The sequence below is a fragment of the Plasmodium sp. gorilla clade G2 genome (genome assembly GCF_900097015.1).
Source record: "Plasmodium sp. gorilla clade G2 genome assembly, chromosome: 14".
In the NCBI taxonomy this organism is placed as follows: domain Eukaryota; phylum Apicomplexa; class Aconoidasida; order Haemosporida; family Plasmodiidae; genus Plasmodium; species Plasmodium adleri (nom. inval.).
The window spans coordinates 2252270-2272665 of record NC_041706.1 but is presented as its reverse complement, the minus strand read 5'-3'; the positions used below and the strand labels follow the sequence as shown (position 1 = coordinate 2272665).

General features: G+C 17.3%; 3 protein-coding genes across 3 annotated transcripts; 1 reads left to right on the top strand and 2 right to left on the bottom strand.

Annotated features, from left to right (window-relative positions):
* Nucleotides 1-718: 718 nt before the first annotated feature.
* On the bottom strand, nucleotides 719-10672 carry PADL01_1457900 (conserved Plasmodium protein, unknown function; the record flags this gene model as incomplete). The annotated part of the gene is made up of 1 exon (XM_028684875.1): nucleotides 719-10672. One exon carries the CDS (start codon nucleotides 10670-10672, stop codon nucleotides 719-721), a length of 9954 nt encoding a protein of 3317 aa, XP_028540910.1.
* A 1889-nt stretch (nucleotides 10673-12561) lies between these two features.
* PADL01_1457800 (conserved Plasmodium protein, unknown function) lies at nucleotides 12562-14112 on the top strand (the record flags this gene model as incomplete). The annotated part of the gene is made up of 1 exon (XM_028684874.1): nucleotides 12562-14112. One exon carries the CDS (start codon nucleotides 12562-12564, stop codon nucleotides 14110-14112), a length of 1551 nt encoding a protein of 516 aa, XP_028540909.1.
* Nucleotides 14113-14548: 436 nt separating this feature from the next.
* PADL01_1457700 (large ribosomal subunit nuclear export factor, putative) lies at nucleotides 14549-18952 on the bottom strand (the record flags this gene model as incomplete). The annotated part of the gene is made up of 1 exon (XM_028684873.1): nucleotides 14549-18952. One exon carries the CDS (start codon nucleotides 18950-18952, stop codon nucleotides 14549-14551), a length of 4404 nt encoding a protein of 1467 aa, XP_028540908.1.
* Nucleotides 18953-20396: the final 1444 nt, after the last annotated feature.

Sequence of the window (20396 nt, the reverse complement as noted above, 5' to 3'; positions counted from 1 at the left end):
TATATAATAATATCAAAATAAATATATAGAAAAAAAACACATGACACAGAACGAATTAAATATTATATATATTTATTATATATAATTATTTATTATTCTTATATAATATTTTGAAATAATATAAAAACAACAATTTCCTTTTTATTCATTATGGGTTTTATCCATTAATTATTATTAATTTTTTTTTAAAGGATAATAGTTATTTATAATTAAAAGAACCGAATATATTCTTATGAATAATTTAAAAATAAAATTTTAAAAATTGCTTTTATTATAGAATACAAATATATACTTCATTCCACCAAAAAAAAAAAAAAAAAAAAAATTAAATATATATATATATATATATATATATATTATTTTAATTAAAAATAAGAAAAGTGACAAATATATATATAAAATAATATATTACATATATATATAATATATATATGTAATGTTTTTCTTTTTTTTATTTAATAAACTAAAAAGGGACAGACAGACAAAAAAAAAAAAAAAAAAGAAAAAAAACAGATATGTAATAACACACAAAAATATTATTTATAAATAAATATATTGTAGTACACAAAAAAAAAAAAAAAAACACAAATATAAAAAATATATATATTAAAAATTCGGTAAATTTTTATTTGTTTAAAAAAAAAAACAATAAAATAATAAGTAACTTTTTATTTGTTAAAATTTTTGTGTCTTAAAATGTTTGGATTCCTTAGCAAATTTAAAGATTTATAAATGGGAAGGAATGGAAAGGTATAATTGGACAATATAAAAATATAGTATTTAAGATATTTTTATAATAATTAGCTTTTTTGTAATTTTTTAATTTGATATATGATTGATAATACATATATATATTTATATATTCATATAAAAAATCAGATTGGTTATTTAAATGGAAAAACAAGATATTATTTAAATATATATTATTTGATTTATTGTTATTTTCTTTTTGTATACTTGTAAGATATCCTTGTTCGTCTCTTTTAAAATAATATGTTTTTTTTTTATAATGATCATTAAGTAAAGATAAAATATTGATAACCTTTATATATTTTTGTTTTAAAAAATAATAACGAGCATATAAAATTTGAACCTTTCTATCATTATAATATATTTTGGTCATTAAGGATAAATATATTTTCAAATTTTTTATTATTTTATATTCTTTATGTCTTTTATTTAAGCTATTATGATAAAAAAATGAATTAAATAATTTCTTTTCATCTAAATGTAATTTTTTTATTAATTCTTTATGTTCTTTTATATTTATTTTATTTTTTTGATTATCATCAGATAATATATGATTCTTTTCAACATTTTCTTTTTTCACATCTTCTACTACATTATGTTTATTTTTTTTATTTATATCTTTTATATCATTTTTTCTAGTATTAAAATCTTTATTTTTTGTTTTAAAAGGCCAGAATTTCGATTTTGATTTTTTATTTTTGTCTATAATACGATATGGCAATTTAAAATTATATTCTGGAATATGATCATGTTGTAAACATACATAATTGTTTTCTATCAATATTTCATGGTTATCAAAAATATCCATATGTATATTACCCTTCTGTGTTTCTCTCTCGAATAATAGAATTTTTATATATATATTTTTAAAGGACATAAAATTTTCTTTATTTAATATTATTTTTTTTCTTCTGCTATATATATTATCATATTGTAATATTTCAGGGATATTATTATTTAATTTATCTTGTTTCCTCTTAAATTTTTTATTATATATTTTTTTGCTTGTAGATCTATTATATAAATAAAAAAGAAATAGACATTTGACACACATAAACTGGTGAGTTAAATTATAAAAAAAATTACATTTCTCATAGTTATATGTATTATTATTTTTATTCAAACTTAAATAGAAATTTATATACGTATTAATAATATGAAACAAATATACAATAAGTTTTGGATATACATTTAGATATATAAAAATCTCACTTAAACCTATCCACACCATAGTTTCTAAATATATATTTTTTAAACTTATTTTTCTTTTTACATTATTATTATGATCATCAGGATGTTTTGTTAAGAGTGTATTATCTTCATTATTGATCCATGATGTACTACGTTTTATTTTATTATAAAAAAAATTATTTTTATTTATTATTTGTTCATTTTCTTTTGAATATATAAAAAAACAATTACTATCATCAATTTGATCTTTTTTGGTGCCATCATTACAACAATTATTTTTATGTAAATCACATGTGATTTTATTAATATTTATTTCAGACATTAAATTATGTATATAAAAATATATATATACGTCCGAATTATTTTTTGTCTTTTTAGAACAAATATTTCTATGTATATATTTATATAATATAACCAATATAGGTATACAACATGGTAATAATTTTATATTACTAATATCAATATAATCTTTATTATTTTTATTATAATTATTATTATAATTTTTATTTATGTTGTTTAAATAACTTAATTTGTTATACAAATATCTAGTTCTCTTTTTATTCGTTTGATATATATTTGGAGTATTTAATTTTTTTCTATTTTTTATATTTTTTTCATCATTTTGACTAGAATTCGTACCTTCTAATATTTTCATCGAAAATAATATTTTATCAATTTCTTCTTTAATACAATTTGTTAGTTTTTTATTTCCTTTATTTTTCTTGTTCATAATATTGAAAGGATTATTATTTTCATTATTCATATCAGACTCTGAACCATTACAATTAATTAAATTATTTAAGGACATATTTTGAAAATGTGTCTGTTGATTATACTTTTTATATTCATTTCTTTTCTTTTTATTTTTTCTCTCCCATATGAATAATATATCATAAAGTGAAAAATAATGAATAATATAATAAACATATATATATAGGAAAAAAAAATTATTACAAAATATGTTCATAGCCTTATTTAATAAGTCAAGGAAATCTTTGTTCAATAATTCTCTTTTTTGATATAAATCATCATTAATCTTTGTTGAAATAATATCCTTTTTATTTTGCTCGGATATTTTCCTTTCCTTATTTTTTTCATTATTAATAATATTTTTATCTATGAGACTTCCTTTTGTTTTAAATGTACTATTGTTTAAATCCTTATTTGTAGTATCAGAAAAAATAATCATTTTTTTAGATGTATTTTTTCTTTTTTCATCGCAACTATGTTCATTCTTATTGGTATATAAATTTGTTAGTCTCTTTTCATCATTTTCTTTTAATACAACAATTTCATCTTCCTTATTCTTCAAAATATTGCAGTTGAGTATATTACTTATATTGCATAATTTGTTTGAATTATTGGTATCATTTGAAGATATTGATAGATTTGAATCAAGAGATAGATTTTTATTATTCGAAACATTTTTATTATTCATGTTATATATATCTTTAATATTCGTTATTGAATTAAAAAAATTGGGAGAATTTATTTTTACTCTATCAAGCATTGAAGCATATTGTTTGTTATATTTTTCAAAGGGTGACATATGATCATAAACCATTTTATTGTTTTTACATTGTTGTTGATTACCTCTATAATGCATAGAATAGTACTTGTCCTTATAATTATGCTTCATATTTATATTATTATTATCATAATTTATTTCGTATTTCCTTTTTGATTTACCTTGTATTGTTCTACAACTCATTACAGTCAAACTTAACATAAAAAAAGGAAATGTATACATATCATAAATATTATGTCTGATTAAAAAATGTTTACAAATATATATACACTTATTAATTTTTAGATTATATAAATAAATAATACATAAATAATAATAATTTAATATACTATTAGGATCTATATGTATACTTTTCATAATATATTTATAACTTAATTGTAATAATTCAGTATAATCATTTTTTACTATATTATTTATATTTATTTCTTTATTAATTAAATCATCTTCTTCATATATAAAATGAACCTCTTTTATATTATCATAATAAGGATTTGTATTTATCTGTTTTAATAATGATATACCAATAATAAAATAAAGTTTACTTCCTCTCAATTTATTCATATCTAATTTATAATCAAATATATATTCTTTATTATTTATAAATATATCATTTGTAATATATTTCTTATATTTATTATTTGTATCTTTTTTATTCATACATTCTGATGATTTATTACTATAATCAATATTTTCCATATTATTATATTTATCATTTTGTATATTTGAATATTTTGTTGAATCTTTCGATACATGTGTATTTAAAGAAAAATCATTCAAAGAATTGTTTTTGTTTGTTTTTTTTTTATTATGATTTATATGTTCTTTATGTATATAATTTGTATTACCTTCTCTTAATATGTCTTTAATATGTAAAGTGTACTCACCACTTTTTTTCAACTCTAAGAAATTTTTTTTCGAAAGAACAACACCTGAATTGGTTTTTATAAATATATTCTCATCAGGGTGTGGATTATATTCATTGCTTTTATATTTATTAGTCGTGTTTTCAAAATTATTTCTTGGTTTATAAATATTATAATAATAACAACTTTTATCATAAATTTTATTATCACACATTTTTTTGTTGTCGTAATTTTCTTCTTTTTCCTTGTCAGTTATATTATCATAAAATAAATTCATATGCTCTATCCTTTTAACCTTCTGCTCACAATCAATAATTAAATTAAATTTGTGACAGTTTTTCATATAAAAAAATAAATATTTCAATCCGTTCTGAACACATATATGACTATTAATTAAATGATTAAAATTTACCTTTAATTCAAAAAATATATCAAAAAATAAAGAAAAACGAAATGATTTAATATTAGCTATTTTTTCAAAAATATTTTCATTAACATATTTATTACTTTCTTCTGTTATATATTTTCTATCATTTATATAATTCGTACTATATGTATTAAATATATAATCCTTAAAAGGAATGTCTTCATTTTTCATATAAAAGAAAATATTTGTATTATCTGGCTTATCATTTATATCTTTATTTTTATATCTATTATGTTCTATATTATATTCATTTGTATCATAATTATTTAACCTTATATTATCAATGGTTGGATTGTTTTTTCCTCTATATATATTGTCACTAGAAAATATATATTTATCACTTTTATCATTTTGATTATATTCATATTTATCATTATGAATATTTTGAATCGTCGTCTTCTTTTTATTTTTATTACTATAAGGATCAGGGGCATATTTATTAATTAATTTGCAATGCACATAATTAAGATATCTTAAAATGGATATAACAGAATTATAGTTAGAATATAAATAATTTAACATGGCTATTCTTTCATATAATGAAAAAATTAAATATGTATTAAATCTAGTAAAATATGCTAAAGCAATAATCTTTTCATATTTTTTTATTAGAAAATATTTTCCTTTATTGTGAAATATTTTTTTAAATTCATTAATATCTATACTGTAATAATCGTTATATAAAAAATTTTGTTCTATTATACTTTTTGTTCCTACATTTAAATTGGTTATATTACATAATTTATCATTTATTCTATTCATATTGAATAAGCCAATATAATAAATATTATTATTATTATCATCATATGATTGATATATTGCATTATCCTTGTTTTTTTTTAAATTATTTTTATTATACTTTTTTTTTTGGTGACCTGTTATTTTTTGTTTGTTTATTTGTTTTCTCCTATTAAAAAGATTATATGAATTTCTTTTGCCTATAGTATATTTAATTTTATTTTCATTGTGTATACAATACTTTTGTATATATAATGTTTCATTCTTTGCATTACTTGTAACTTTTTTATGATAATATGTTTTTTTACTTCTTTTTGCTGATGTTTTTAACGTACTTTTGGTTCCTTTCTTTTTATTAAATAATAAAACTTTTTTTTTTTCTTTTTTTTTAGCGTCCTTCATGTTATATGTATTAGAAAAAGTTAATTTGTTTCTTACTTCAAGGTTATTCAAATTGTTTTTATCTACCGTGTTATTGATATTATGTAAATTTGAAGAATTACACAGGCCACCCATAAAAACATCATTATTACTATTATTACTATTATTATTATTATGATTATTATGAGTGATATAATTGTCATCCCCACTTTGGATGTCTAATTGTTCAATATTTTTTACCTCATAATCATCATAATCATTATAATCATCATCATCATCATAATTATCATAACACTTATTTTCAAACCTAAATTTATCTATGTGCGTAAATTCCATATCATTTATATTTTTATTTATTTTCGTATATACAAAAGGAATATGAAAATTAATATATGGTAATAAAACAACAGATAACATTTCAGTTATTAAAAATAAGAAACATATATGCTCATATTTTTCTATATTAATTTTCATATGGTAATTTATATAATTCTTTCTATATATGTCTCTCATAAAATGTATACTCTTAATACTATAATTCTTTTTATTATCTATAAAAAGAGATTTTAAAGACACACTCTTATTTTCCTTCATCAATAAATTTTTTGAACCATCTGGATTTCTAGCACATATATCATTTTCTTTTTTATTTCTACTCTTGAAAGTTATATCCTTTTTCATTTTTATATCAATACCTTTTTCTTTAATCATTGAATTATACATTTTATTATCTTTCCTTTTATTTTTCTTTAAATATTTTTCTTTAATATATTTTTTATAATAAGTTATTTCATCTCCTATATCTTTGCTTGATTTACAAAAGAAATGATATACCCTGTATCTTAATTTTTGTTTCTTTTTTAAAACGTTCACAAAATTAAAATATTCATTTATATCCTTTTTATGTGTATGCATATATATATATTCATCAAATATGTATAGGTATAAAAAATTATATATTAATAATTTAAGTTGATTATTTTTAAAATTGAAATATGTTTTTAAATTTTGATTTTTTACATTATTCATTGGATCATCATATGAATAATAATATTTATAATAATTAAAAGGAAAATATTTATAATTTATAATATTATCATTGTTTGTATTATTTATATATGTGTTCCTCTTTGATAATATATTATGAAATATATTATAAGAACTTTTCTTAGGTACGAAAAAGCTTTTATTTCTATTATTTTTTGTTTTTATTATATTTTCCATATTATTATATGACATATTTAAGATAATTTCTGATTTATGTCTTTTATTATTATATTTTTCATATATCTTTTTGTTGTAAAAATTTAAAAAATAATTACTTTTTTTTTTTTTTTTCTTTTTATCATCTATATTTATTATTGTATTATTTATATTTTTATCTGTGTCTTCACCTTGAAAAATATTCTTTTCTGACATTATATTGTTATTACTATTATTATTATCATTATTATTATTATTATTATTATCATAATAATAATTATTATTATTATTATTATCATAATTATTATGGTTATCATCTTTTATTTTTTTATTATCTTCCAAATTATCAAACTTAAACTGAACTGAAGTTTTATTATTACTACATGTATCATTGTGACCCATAACAGATTGGTATATAGTATCATCATTATCATCATCGTTTTTTTTCTTCCTCTTGATCATTTTTAAATTAAAAAAGAAATTTAAACTATCTCTATAATGATTATATATATCAGTTGTATTACTTGTAATATATACACTTTTTTTTTTTTTTTTTTTTGTTTTATCATCATCCATATATATATTTTGATCATCTATTGTGTTGTTAAATAAATTATTGCTCTTACTCAGATTTTTTTCGTCCATATCCTGATATGTAATTAAATAAGTATCATGGACACTTAAGTTTTCATATATGGCATAAAAAATACTTTTGAATGTATTATCATTAAGAGTAAAATTATTATATAAGTGATATATATTTATATTACTATCCAAAAATAATATTCTTCTTAATACGTACAAATTTTTTTCATAGGTATATAAATTGAAATCATAACTTTTTACAATTTTATCTATATACAAATGATAAACTAAATTTTTTAAATTATAATTATTTTCATAAAATATATATTTTGTTTCTACATAATTTATTAAATTTAAATAAATTAATATATGTTTTCTAATACCATAAAATATATGTTTATTATTCAATGACAATGCATTTTTTATCTTCGTTGCTATAATTATATAATCATTTGCAATATTAAGATAATTATTTAAAAAGTTATAATTACAATTTTTGAAATACTTATTTTCTTCTAGAAAATCATGTATCATATAAAAATTTTTATTATCTTTTAAAATATGAATTAAATATTCATATATATAAATAGCTGTCTCATTTTTTACGTTATAACTTGTAGAATCATTAATATTACTATAATTCTTATATATATCATAATTTTTTGAATCAACACATTGTGAAATATTGAAATTTTCATATGTATTCACATCAGCTTCTTCTTCATTACTATTTGTATCATTAAATAATTCTGTGATTTCTTTTTTTTTCTTCTTTTTCTTTTTTTTTTGAGTTTTTTTTTTATTTATATTTATTTTGCTCTTTTTTTTTTTTTTTTTCGTTATATGTAAATTTTCTTTCACATAATTATCATCATTTGTTTTGTCCAAAATTTGATTATTATCTTTTATACATATATTATTTTGATCATTCAAATAATCGATGTCTTTCATCTTTTTAATTTTGAATGAACTAAATTTATTAATTTCATGTCCTATATGGAATGGTTTCTTCTTATTTTTTTTTTGATACTTTTCAAAGATAAAATAAAAATATAAATACACATTCTTGTAAATATATGTACTTATATTAACAAAATTTAATTTACTACATATAAAGGCCATAATTAATAAACCTTCTATTATATTTATTTGTTTAAAATATGTAAAATATATTAATACATCAAAAAAATAATTATATGAATAATATTTCTTATCATTCATTTTAGTATATTTTTTTAATATTCTCTCTTTTTTAAGCATATTTTTCTTTTCATCATGTTCTATATTCATTATAGATTTAAATCGTTTCATGTATGAATATATATCATTTATATATATTGTCGTTAAGGCATTTGTTAAATTTTGAAGAGACTTTTCTTTATATTTAATTTTTAAGTATAATATATATTCATCTAACTGCAAAACTTCTCTTGTTTTTCTTTTTTTTGAAATAACTTTCGATTCTTCTTTTTTCATATTTTTTCTATATAAAAACTTTTTATTTATTTTATTTTTTCTTTTGGATAGATCACACTTATGATTTACATTTTCATGTACATCATGAAATATAAAATTTTGATCATCCATTTGTTTTTTATGATCCATATGTTGGTTATCATTTTGCATATCTTGTGAATTATATTTATTTATAATATTATCACTATGTTTATAATCATTATTATAAAGATCATCATTTTTTATGTTTATTTCAGTATGTGTTATATTTGTATCTTGTTTGATAGAAACATTCTTCTTTATCTTTTTCTTCTTCATTTTCTTGTTGTTTTTTTTTAAAAAATTGAATTTATTTTTTGAAAATTCATTAAATTTCTCTTGACCTTTTATTATATCAAAATCAGTAACTGAATTGTTGTTATCCTCATGTGTTTTTATTTCTTTATTTACTTCCTGCCTCTCAATTTTTTCATAATTTTTTGCATTTCCTTTTTTATCCCTTTTTATTTTCTGCATAATAACAGAAGCTCTTTTTTCATATAATGCGTCATAATAATTATAAATTTTACTTTTCAGATCTGATGAAATAAGACTACTAAATCTTAACTTTCTTTTTTCAGTTTCATTATAGTTTTTTCGTAATTTTTTCAATTTTCTTTTAAAATATATATATTCAAAAAATTTCATATAGGCATTTCTGAAATCATTTAAATATATATATGATATAATAACAGATATATATAAACAATATAGAACTGAGTTGATGTCAATATATTTAATATTCTTTTTATTAATTTCATATTTTATTTTTTTATTATTACTAAATAAATATATATCAAAATAACTAAAGGTAGGTAATGATATATTACTATGAGATATAATATGTTCTAATTTGTTTATATCTTTTTCTTTTAGTTGATAATGAAAATTTATAAAATAATCTTTTTTTTTATTATCATCATTAGAAGGAATAGATTTATGTATTTCTATATCTTCATTGTTATTATATGATTGTTTAGTATTTTCTTCATTTTTATCAAACCCTAAATTCTCTTTATCTTCATCTTGTGTTAATTTGTCTTTTCCCTTATTTTCTTTATTTTTCTTATTTTTCTTATTCTCTTTATTTCTTCTATTTTTGTTTTTATTCTTATCTAATAAGAAACCAAGTTTTTTTTGATTAGCATCATTTTTATTTAAATTTAATGCCGTATCTTTAATATAATTATCTCCATATATTAATCGTTTCCCTTTTTTATTTAAATATAATATTTTTATAATTTTAGAATATCGAAAAGTATAATTGAAAATCTTATTCTTTTGTAAAAAGCTATTGGTATATATAATGAAAACATTTTTAAAATTTTCAAAATTATTTACAATTTCATTAAATTTATAATAATTTAATAACCTGTTATTATCACGTATATATTTTCTTAACGTAGTTCTTAAATTATGTCTATCATACTTTTTTATGTTGTCATTTAAAAATTGTATATCTATTAATTTATTATCAATTTTTATGTCTCCTTTGTGATTTTCATTAATCATTTTTTTCTTTTTTTAAAAATAAAAAAAAAAATAATTGCTCGTTATATAATATTACTCATTGGTTATATTATTAATATTATAATTATAATTATTCTTATTTTTTTTTTTTTTTAAACCCGTTATTTATTATTTCACATTATATATATATATATATATAAATATATTTATAATATATATAAATATATATATAATATATATATATATATTACCAATTTGTGTTATTTTCATTTATGTAATAAATCTAACATAATTCGGTCATTATTTTATTATCATAAAATAAATATAAAGATTACATATATATATATTAATGTCATATCTAATTAACAATATTATAATTGTTATCGTTTTTTAGATAATTTTTATTATTTTTTTTATTATATATATATAATATATTATATATATTATATATGTATACATAATATATATATAATAATATATGTATAATATATATATATATTATATATACGTATACATAATATATATATTATTATGTATCCATATATATATATATATATTATACATTTTTAAAATATTTTTATTTTTAAAATTATTCCTTTCTGCACACAATGTCGACAAAATATAAATATATTTTTTTTTTTCTCTCTTTTAAAATATATTGAGTTAAATAATAGAACGTATTTTTTGTTCACTTGTTGTGATAATATTATATCATACATATATAAATTCAAGTATATTTTAAAATGATGAATATATCTCGAAAAAAGAAGTATATTATTTTTCAGATTATTATTAAATATATAAGTATATCAATGTATTATTAAATGATATGCATCTTTAATATATTTATTTTTCTCTCTCTTTTTTTTTTTTTTTTTTTTCCTGAATTATTCATATGGCATAAAATATATCATATCACAATTTATAATTTTTTCTCATCCCGTATTATAAATCAGACAAAGTATCCATTCACTTTTCGACATACGTATTAAATGTATATATATATGTATGTATTTTTTTCCTGATGAAATATAAATTTTTTGTTTTCATGTTTTATTAGTTCACTTGTATATTTTCATTACCCAAATGTGGTAATTAACCATAAGAAAAATAAATAAGAAATGGAATGTATACAAATCGATATATAACCATCTTAATATAATATAAAGAGTTTTATATATATAAATATTTCATAAAACATAATAATAAGTAATAAAATAAATATATATATATATTATATTATTATCACTGTAATAAATAGTATATATTAAAACAATTAAAGGAGTAGGCATTTATTGTTTATTTTCTAAATATTAACAAAAATATATATTATATTCAATATGTATTTAAAAAAGTAATATTTATTAAGAAAAGAAAAAAATAATTTCTTTAAATCGTAATCATATTTATATTGATCATAGGTATTATATTTTATACAGGTCTATGTCTTATTCCGTACGTTAAATTCGAATATATAAAAATATATATATATTATATATTTATTTATATTCTATACTTATGAATAAAGTCTTTTTTTTTTTTTTTTTTTTTTTTTTTTTTTTTTTTTTTATTATTATTCTATATATTAACACTTATAAAAATAACTAATTAATAATATTATTCTTAAAACAAATAACTATTTTTTTTTTTTTTTTTTTTTTTTTTTTTTAATTGTTAGTTAATTATAAAAAAAAATATAAAAATAAATACATATTTTTTGTTTACTTATATATTAATAATATAGACACGATAACATTCATATAATATAGACCTATAACGTGTAACACAGTTGCAATTAAATATTATTAGTTATTCCTATCATTATTCATATATTAGAAATACATATTTATTTTATATAATTTTTTACTATGAAACAATAAATATAATCTAATACTTATAATAATATTACAAAAAAGAAAAAAAAAAAAAAAATGTTTAATAAAAAAAAGAAAAAAACACCTAGGCCTATTAATCTCAATGAACTGGAAGAAAAAATAAATATCTTAAATTTCATGAAAAATGACTTTGAAATAGTACTACAAAAAGAAAATGAAAAGCATTCTCAGGTGTCCACACAAAATACCAATAAAGAAGAAACAAGTACATTAGAAAGAGAAAAAATAAATATAATATTAAAAGAATTAATTATATCTTGTAATGAAAAGAAAGAACATTTAAATAATTATATAAATGTTTCTAAGGATATAATCCAAAAAAATAATGAAACCATAGAAAAAGAAAAAAATGAAATAAACGAATTAATATTACAAAAGGATGAAGAAATAAGAAATGTTGAAAAAAAAATTGTCATAATACAAAATTTTTATAAAGATATAAATAAAGGGATAATACAACTTATTAATAATTTAGAAGTATACTTTAAAAATAAAATGAATATAAACATTAATATAAAAAAAATAAATGATAAAACAATTGAATTAATGAATGACCAAAAATTAAATCAACAACAAGAATGTAAAGAAAATGAATTTAAAAATATTTTGTATATGTCGATAGATAAATATAATGAGCAAATATCTACTATTCGTTCTTTCATAAAAAAAATTAAATTAAAAGAAGAAATTGATTTGATAAAAGAAGATAATATAATAAATACAAATAATGGTATATTAAGTAAACCATCTAATAGTACCAATGAGCAAAAAGAGGAAAATCATAAATATGATTATTCACATGCTGAAAATGTCAATAAAAGTGTTAGACAATATGTAATGTTTAATATGGAAGATGAATACAAGAAAATTAATATAAAAATGGATGATAAGGTGAATACTAATAAGGAAAATCATGATAGTTGTGAAGATGAAGATGAAGATGAAGATGAAGATGATAGTTCTGATGAAGATAATAGTTCTGATGAAGATAATAGTTCTGATGTAGATAATAGTTCTGATGTAGATAATAGTTCTGATGAAGATAATAGTTCTGATGAAGATAATAGTTCTGATGTAGATAATAGTTCTAATGAAGATAATTATGATGATGATGATATTTCTAATGTAGATAATAGTTTTGATGATGAATACTTAGAAAAAGAACAATTAGATAATTTACAAGATGATAAAAAAAATTACAAGTTAAAGAAAAATATAAACGAAACATTATTATCCTCTTTAGATGACAACAAAAATAAATTATCATCAAGCAACAGTGAAAGAACTAAATCATCAGAAACACACAAAAACGGAGATATAGATAATGATAAAAATAAAGAAATATATAATTATCTTTATTCTGAGGAAGAAACATGTGAACAAAAAAAAAATAATGAATCATCTAATACAGATGATGATGATGATGATGATGATAATAATAAAAAGGAACATTTTATAAAAAAATTTACTACATTAAAAACAAATAAGAATATATTAAATGAAGATGTCCAATTCTTAATGGACAAAATTAAAAAAATAGATTATGATTATATAACTTATTTTGAAAAAAAACTGAAATATAAATAAAACAGTTAAATAAATATATATATATATATATATATATATATATATATATTGTTTCGTTTTAATTTAATTTATTTTTTTTTTGTATTATATAATATATTTTAATTAATATTTTATTAAGTTTTTTAATTAGTTTATTTAATTAAATATATATATATATATATATATATATATATATTAAAAACAATTAATTATATTATTAATAAAAATAAACAACTTAGAGGGTAAAAAAAATGCAATATAATAAATTTTTATTTTTTTTGAAAATTTGATAATATAAAAAGATTCTAATTCTATATATCTATATAAAACAAATTATATACATATAAAATATATAATATGCATATTATTATAATTTAATACATATTTTCAATGTTGACACAAAAAAAAAAAAAAAAATAAAAAAAAAAAAAAAAAAGGACAACTAAATTTAGACAATTTAATTATTTTTTTTCTTTTTTAATTTGTTAATAAAATCTGTGAATTCTATAGAATCATCCTTTAGGTCATCACCCGTTTTTGTTTTTTTCCTCTTAAATTCCTGTTTATAATTATTTGGATCACCATATGATAGTTTTCTTTTGTTTTGATTTCTTTTAAATTTATTGTTAATAAGTATATCATCCTCATCGTCGTCAGCAATATCTATATCATTATCTATATCAAAATTTTTTCTTATATAATCATCTAAGAATTCATCTTCTTCCTGTTCTTCATCACTTGATGAAGCATCTTGATCATCTTGACGATCTTTGGATTTTGCTTTTTTCTTTTTAATATGATATTTATCTTTGAACTTTTTAAAACTATTATTATTATATGAGCATAATATATCATAGAAATATTTTTGGTATACATTATGTATTAATTTTTGTTTTGGTTTCTTTATATCAACACTGTTATTATTATTATTATTATTATTTTGATTAACTGCTCTGTCATTAATACATGAATCATGTAAGAAATTATTATACGTATTTAACATGTTTAGTTGTTCTTTTGCATTTTTATATTCTATGGCTAATTTTTCCATAATATTTATAACAGCACTTGTTTCATATGTATATTCATATAATAATTCATTTGATATGCTATTATGCTTAATATGCGAATGATTATTAATTGTTTTATGTTCTTGTTTTTCGTCTTGTTTATTATATATAATTTCTTCTTCTTTGGGATCCTCATCCATACTAACAGCACTAGTTGTAACTTCATCAATATTTAAATTTAATGTAAAATTACTTTTTATATCCTTTTCATTTTTATTATGATATTTTGTTTTTATGTTAATAACCAAATCATCATCATCATAATCATTTTCGGATGAATTCTTACCATTATTATTTACTTTTACATTATTACTACTACTAGTACTATTATTATTATGAATATTATCATCATTATTATTAACGTTCATATGTGTATCCTTTTTTGTTGTATTATCGTGACTGTTTATATAATCCTTATTATCCTCATCTTGTTTATGTTCCTTCTCCGTTTTTATTAAACTTCCACTTTTTTTAGAAAAATCTAGGTGAACAGAATTTCGTATAGAACTATATCTTTTTCTTTGAAAAGGGTTGTAATTAAATATGGTTATATTTCTAAATTCTAAGAGTATACTTTTAAAATTATCATTTAACATAGAAGAGAATGTATAAAATTCATATAGATGTGTTAATATTGAATTTGTATCTACTGGATTATTGATTGACTTATTATAAATAAACATTTTATCATTGATATTAACTTCTTTCCCTTGATTATATTTTTTAAATTTTAATATATAATTATTTTTAACATAATTCAGATTATTTTCATATAATTTATTTTCTTCATGATATAAATATTTGATTAGTTCTGGTTTTTTCAATATCAAATATCTTATCATCATGATAGAAAAAACATGTGTCCATAATTCTTTTGAATGGATACTATGTTGAAAAATTCTTTTGATAAAACTGATATTTCTTATAATATTATTATCTGTTAATATTAATACTGTCAATAGACTATATAAATTATATGTATGTTCACTTTCATAATAATTCATGTCTTTCAATATGCTATAAAAATAACAATATGTATTGTCATCTATTTGTTTTGATGAATATAATAAAAGGAACATAAGAACTAAGAAATTTATTTTTATTTTATATGATTCTACACTTTTAATAACTTTTAAAAAGGATAATACATTTAAACTATGTAAACATTTGTTCTCTTCTATTTTTTTTGTCTTTTCATTAAAAGGATTATTATTTTTATCTTTTAATGATAAACATCTATTATATATAATAAAATACATATTTTTTACTAAAATACTTGATAATAATTTAAGAACTTTACTACTTAAATAACCATATAAACAATATTTATTAAATATATTTTCTTCTATATTTTTTTTTTTTTTATTATCCTCTTTTTTTTGAGACTTTTCCTTTTCTGCTGATATATCATTCATTTCGTCTTTCAATTCATTTGGTTTGTCATTCAATTGGTCACTTGATATATTTTTTTCATGAATATTTTCAGAACTATTAAATGCTTCTCCGTTATTATCATGACATTTGTTATTAGTATTAAAATTATAACCATTTGAAATATTCTTTTTATTTATTTTTTGTTCATTATTTAGATCATCTTCATGTTCTTTTTTAATATTTATATCATTAATATTATTATTATTATTATTATCATCATTGTAATTATCTAAATATTGAAGATTGTTTTGTTGAACATTATCACCATTTGATAAATTTGTTATAGGGCAATAGGATCCTCTATTAGTTATATCGGTTATCATTCCTTTTTGTGTATCATCCTTTTCATAATATATATATGCCATTTTTTCTACACTCCATTCATTCAATAATTCATTTTTGTGTTCATACAATTCATATATATTTTTTGAAAACATTTCAAAAAGGTATGTTGCAAAATATATAATATTTTCCATCATATTGTTAAAAGAATGTGAATCCATTTTATATAATATATATAAACATCTATTTATACATACAATATCCTTTTTTAATTTATCATCTACTTTATTAACCTTTTGTTCATTCTTATTTTTTAAATGGTCTACTATAATATCTACACAATATTTTATGCTTACAAGTATTTTTTGAAAAATATAATTAGTTATGTATTCTTTAAATTTTTCTAAGGTAATTAAATATTTTAAAAAATTTAATAATAATGGATTACCTTTATTAAGTATACAATATCCTTCTAATATAATATTAAGATTTGCAAATTTATTTTCTTTTTTCTTTAAACAAAATTCATTTATATTATTCGCTGATAGATAAAATAAACTAGGGATCAAGCTATATATTCCATTCTTTAATATGAAAATATATTGTAGAAATGATTTCTTCAAATAATTTTCAAATGAATACATATATATTAATGCATTTAAGAAAAAATAATATGAAGAAAAATTATATTCTTTAAAATTAAATCGGTTAAATATTATATTTAATATATAATGCAATACTATTTGATTATTTTCTTCAATATTTAGTAAATATTCATTTGGTATAATATATAAATATATATGTTTTAAACATTCAAGTATAGATTTTTTTAAAAATACATCTTCTTTTTTATTATAGAAATCAATTAATACTTTTATATATATAAAATATATCAGTGGATTTTTTTTTATTAATACAACAATATTATTTATTCTATCACTAAATATATTATTTTTATTATGTATAACCTCTAAATGAATTTTTTCTTCATCATTAGAATATTTTTCTAAATAAAGTTGATAATAATTATAAATCATATTTATCCCTATATTATAAATTAAATGATAAATATCATTCATACTTATTTTCTTTTTTAACATTAATTTTATTTTTATTTTCACATCACTCTTGTTGTTATTTACACAAACATTTTTATGAATGCTATCATTATTATATAATTCGTTTAAATGTATTGGGATATTATTATAATCTATAAATTTGGCTTTTTCATCATCATTATTTAATGTTATATTTTGTGACGAAGATCTCTTTTTAAGAAAAGCTTTTATTTTTTTGTTCCATAATTTTGAATTTAAAACAACTTGTTTTTTTTCCTCATCCATATCAAAAAGTATGTCTTCATTATCTAAAAGAAATAATTTGGCTTGATAAACAAAAGAAGAGTCTTTTTTCATATTATCATAATAATTATTGTTATCACTATTGTCTTCATTTTCATTTTCATTTTCATCTTCATCTTCGTTCTTGTTTTTTGTTCCTTCTTCTTTCTTATCATTTATGGTTATTCCATTTTCTTCCCTATCACCTTTTTCAATTTTATCATATAAACTTTTTCTTTTTTGAAATTTCTTCACATAAAAATTTAAATTGTCATATTGTAGGTTTTTTTTTTTTTTTTTAATAACATATTTGACTACAACATGTTCTAATTTTTTTTTTAATATAAACCATTCTTCATTCATATCATAAATGGTTTTGATATTATTTATAAATTTATCATCTACTTTTTTTAAGGACACTTTTTTTTCAATAATACTGCTTATTATATGTTCAATATCATAAATATCTTTTTTATTCTCTTCATATTTGGAACTCCTCTTATCCTGATTATTTTTATTATTATTATTACTATCTCTTCTTTTTATATGCGAACTTTTTATTTTATCCTTCCAATTTTTATTCACGCCAAAATGGCTATTTTTCAATTTAGACTTTTTATGTTTAAAGCTTTGACTTTTCTTCTTAAAATCATATCGGTTCACATCCTTTTTTTTATTAAACTTAACAACGCTATGGTTTTTCTTAAATTTATTATTCAACTTTTTATTATTCATCGTATTATATATATATAGATATATATATATAAATATATTTTTATATATTGTATATTTACTGTTCAATATATATATGGCTTAAAATTACCATTACGATTAAATGTCCCTTTTTAAATTTATTTATTTTTTAATTTTTTTTTAATATATATTTTTTTCCTATTTTTTCTTATACAATAACATTTGAAAATACAGTGTGGGGGAAAGCAAGGGAAAAAAAAAAAAAAATAATATAATATTATATAATATAATATAATAAAATATAACAAATTAATAAAAATAATATATAGAACACAGTAATAATAAAAGAAAATGATTATATTACTTATATATTTATATAACAATTAATAAAAAAAAAAATATAATATAGATCTATATATATAAATATATTTATAAACTTCATATATATATATATTATAATATTGATGTTTTTCTTTTTTTTTTTTTTTTTTTAATATTCTATAAAATTATTCATTATTATGTTATATATATATATATATATATAATATATATTTATCACTACATATATATTATAATTATAACATATTCTTTTTATAAATTGAAATTATAAAATAACATAAAATTAAATATCTTAATAATATTAATAAGAAATATTTTTATATAGGGGTACAAAAATTGAAGAAAACATTAATACATTATTAAATTTAATTTTTTGAAATAAAAAATATATATATATTATATAATATACATGACAATTGTGTTAAATTGATACTTATAAATAATATTGTAAATAAATTATATATATAATAATATTATGTACGTATAATATATATTTATATGTATATAAAAAAAATTAATATATATAAATATATATATATATATATATATATATATATAGATTGACGTTTGATTTTTTTTTTTTTTTAATTAATAGGAACGATATAAATAAAATATAGTAAGTGGTTCAGGGTTCATTTAGTAAAAGGGAAAAACAAAAGAGTATATATAATATGAAAAGAAAAAAAAATACATATAAAATGAATATAATAAATGACTAAATATATAATATATATAATTATATAAATTAAACCTATTTATTTCATATATTTATGTTATTATTGTTTAGAAAAAAAAAAAAAATAAATAAAAAGAATTTAATACACTATACACTATTCTACATATTATAAAAATATCATATAGAAAAAAAAACTCTCTATGTTATATTTATAATAAAAAAAAAAAAAAAAAAAATACAAATATATACATTTTTATTTTAAAATTTTGAAATATATATATTTATATTTATATATATCCATAATATTTAATATGTATGAATTTTTAATTAAATTATTATTTTCAAGTTTTATAATTTTCACCTTTTTAATTTAAAATAAAAGGATAATTTCAAGTCGGGTACACTCATTTTCACATTTATTTTATATTATCAAAATTTTGGAAATAAATAAAAAAATGAAATAAGTTTCTT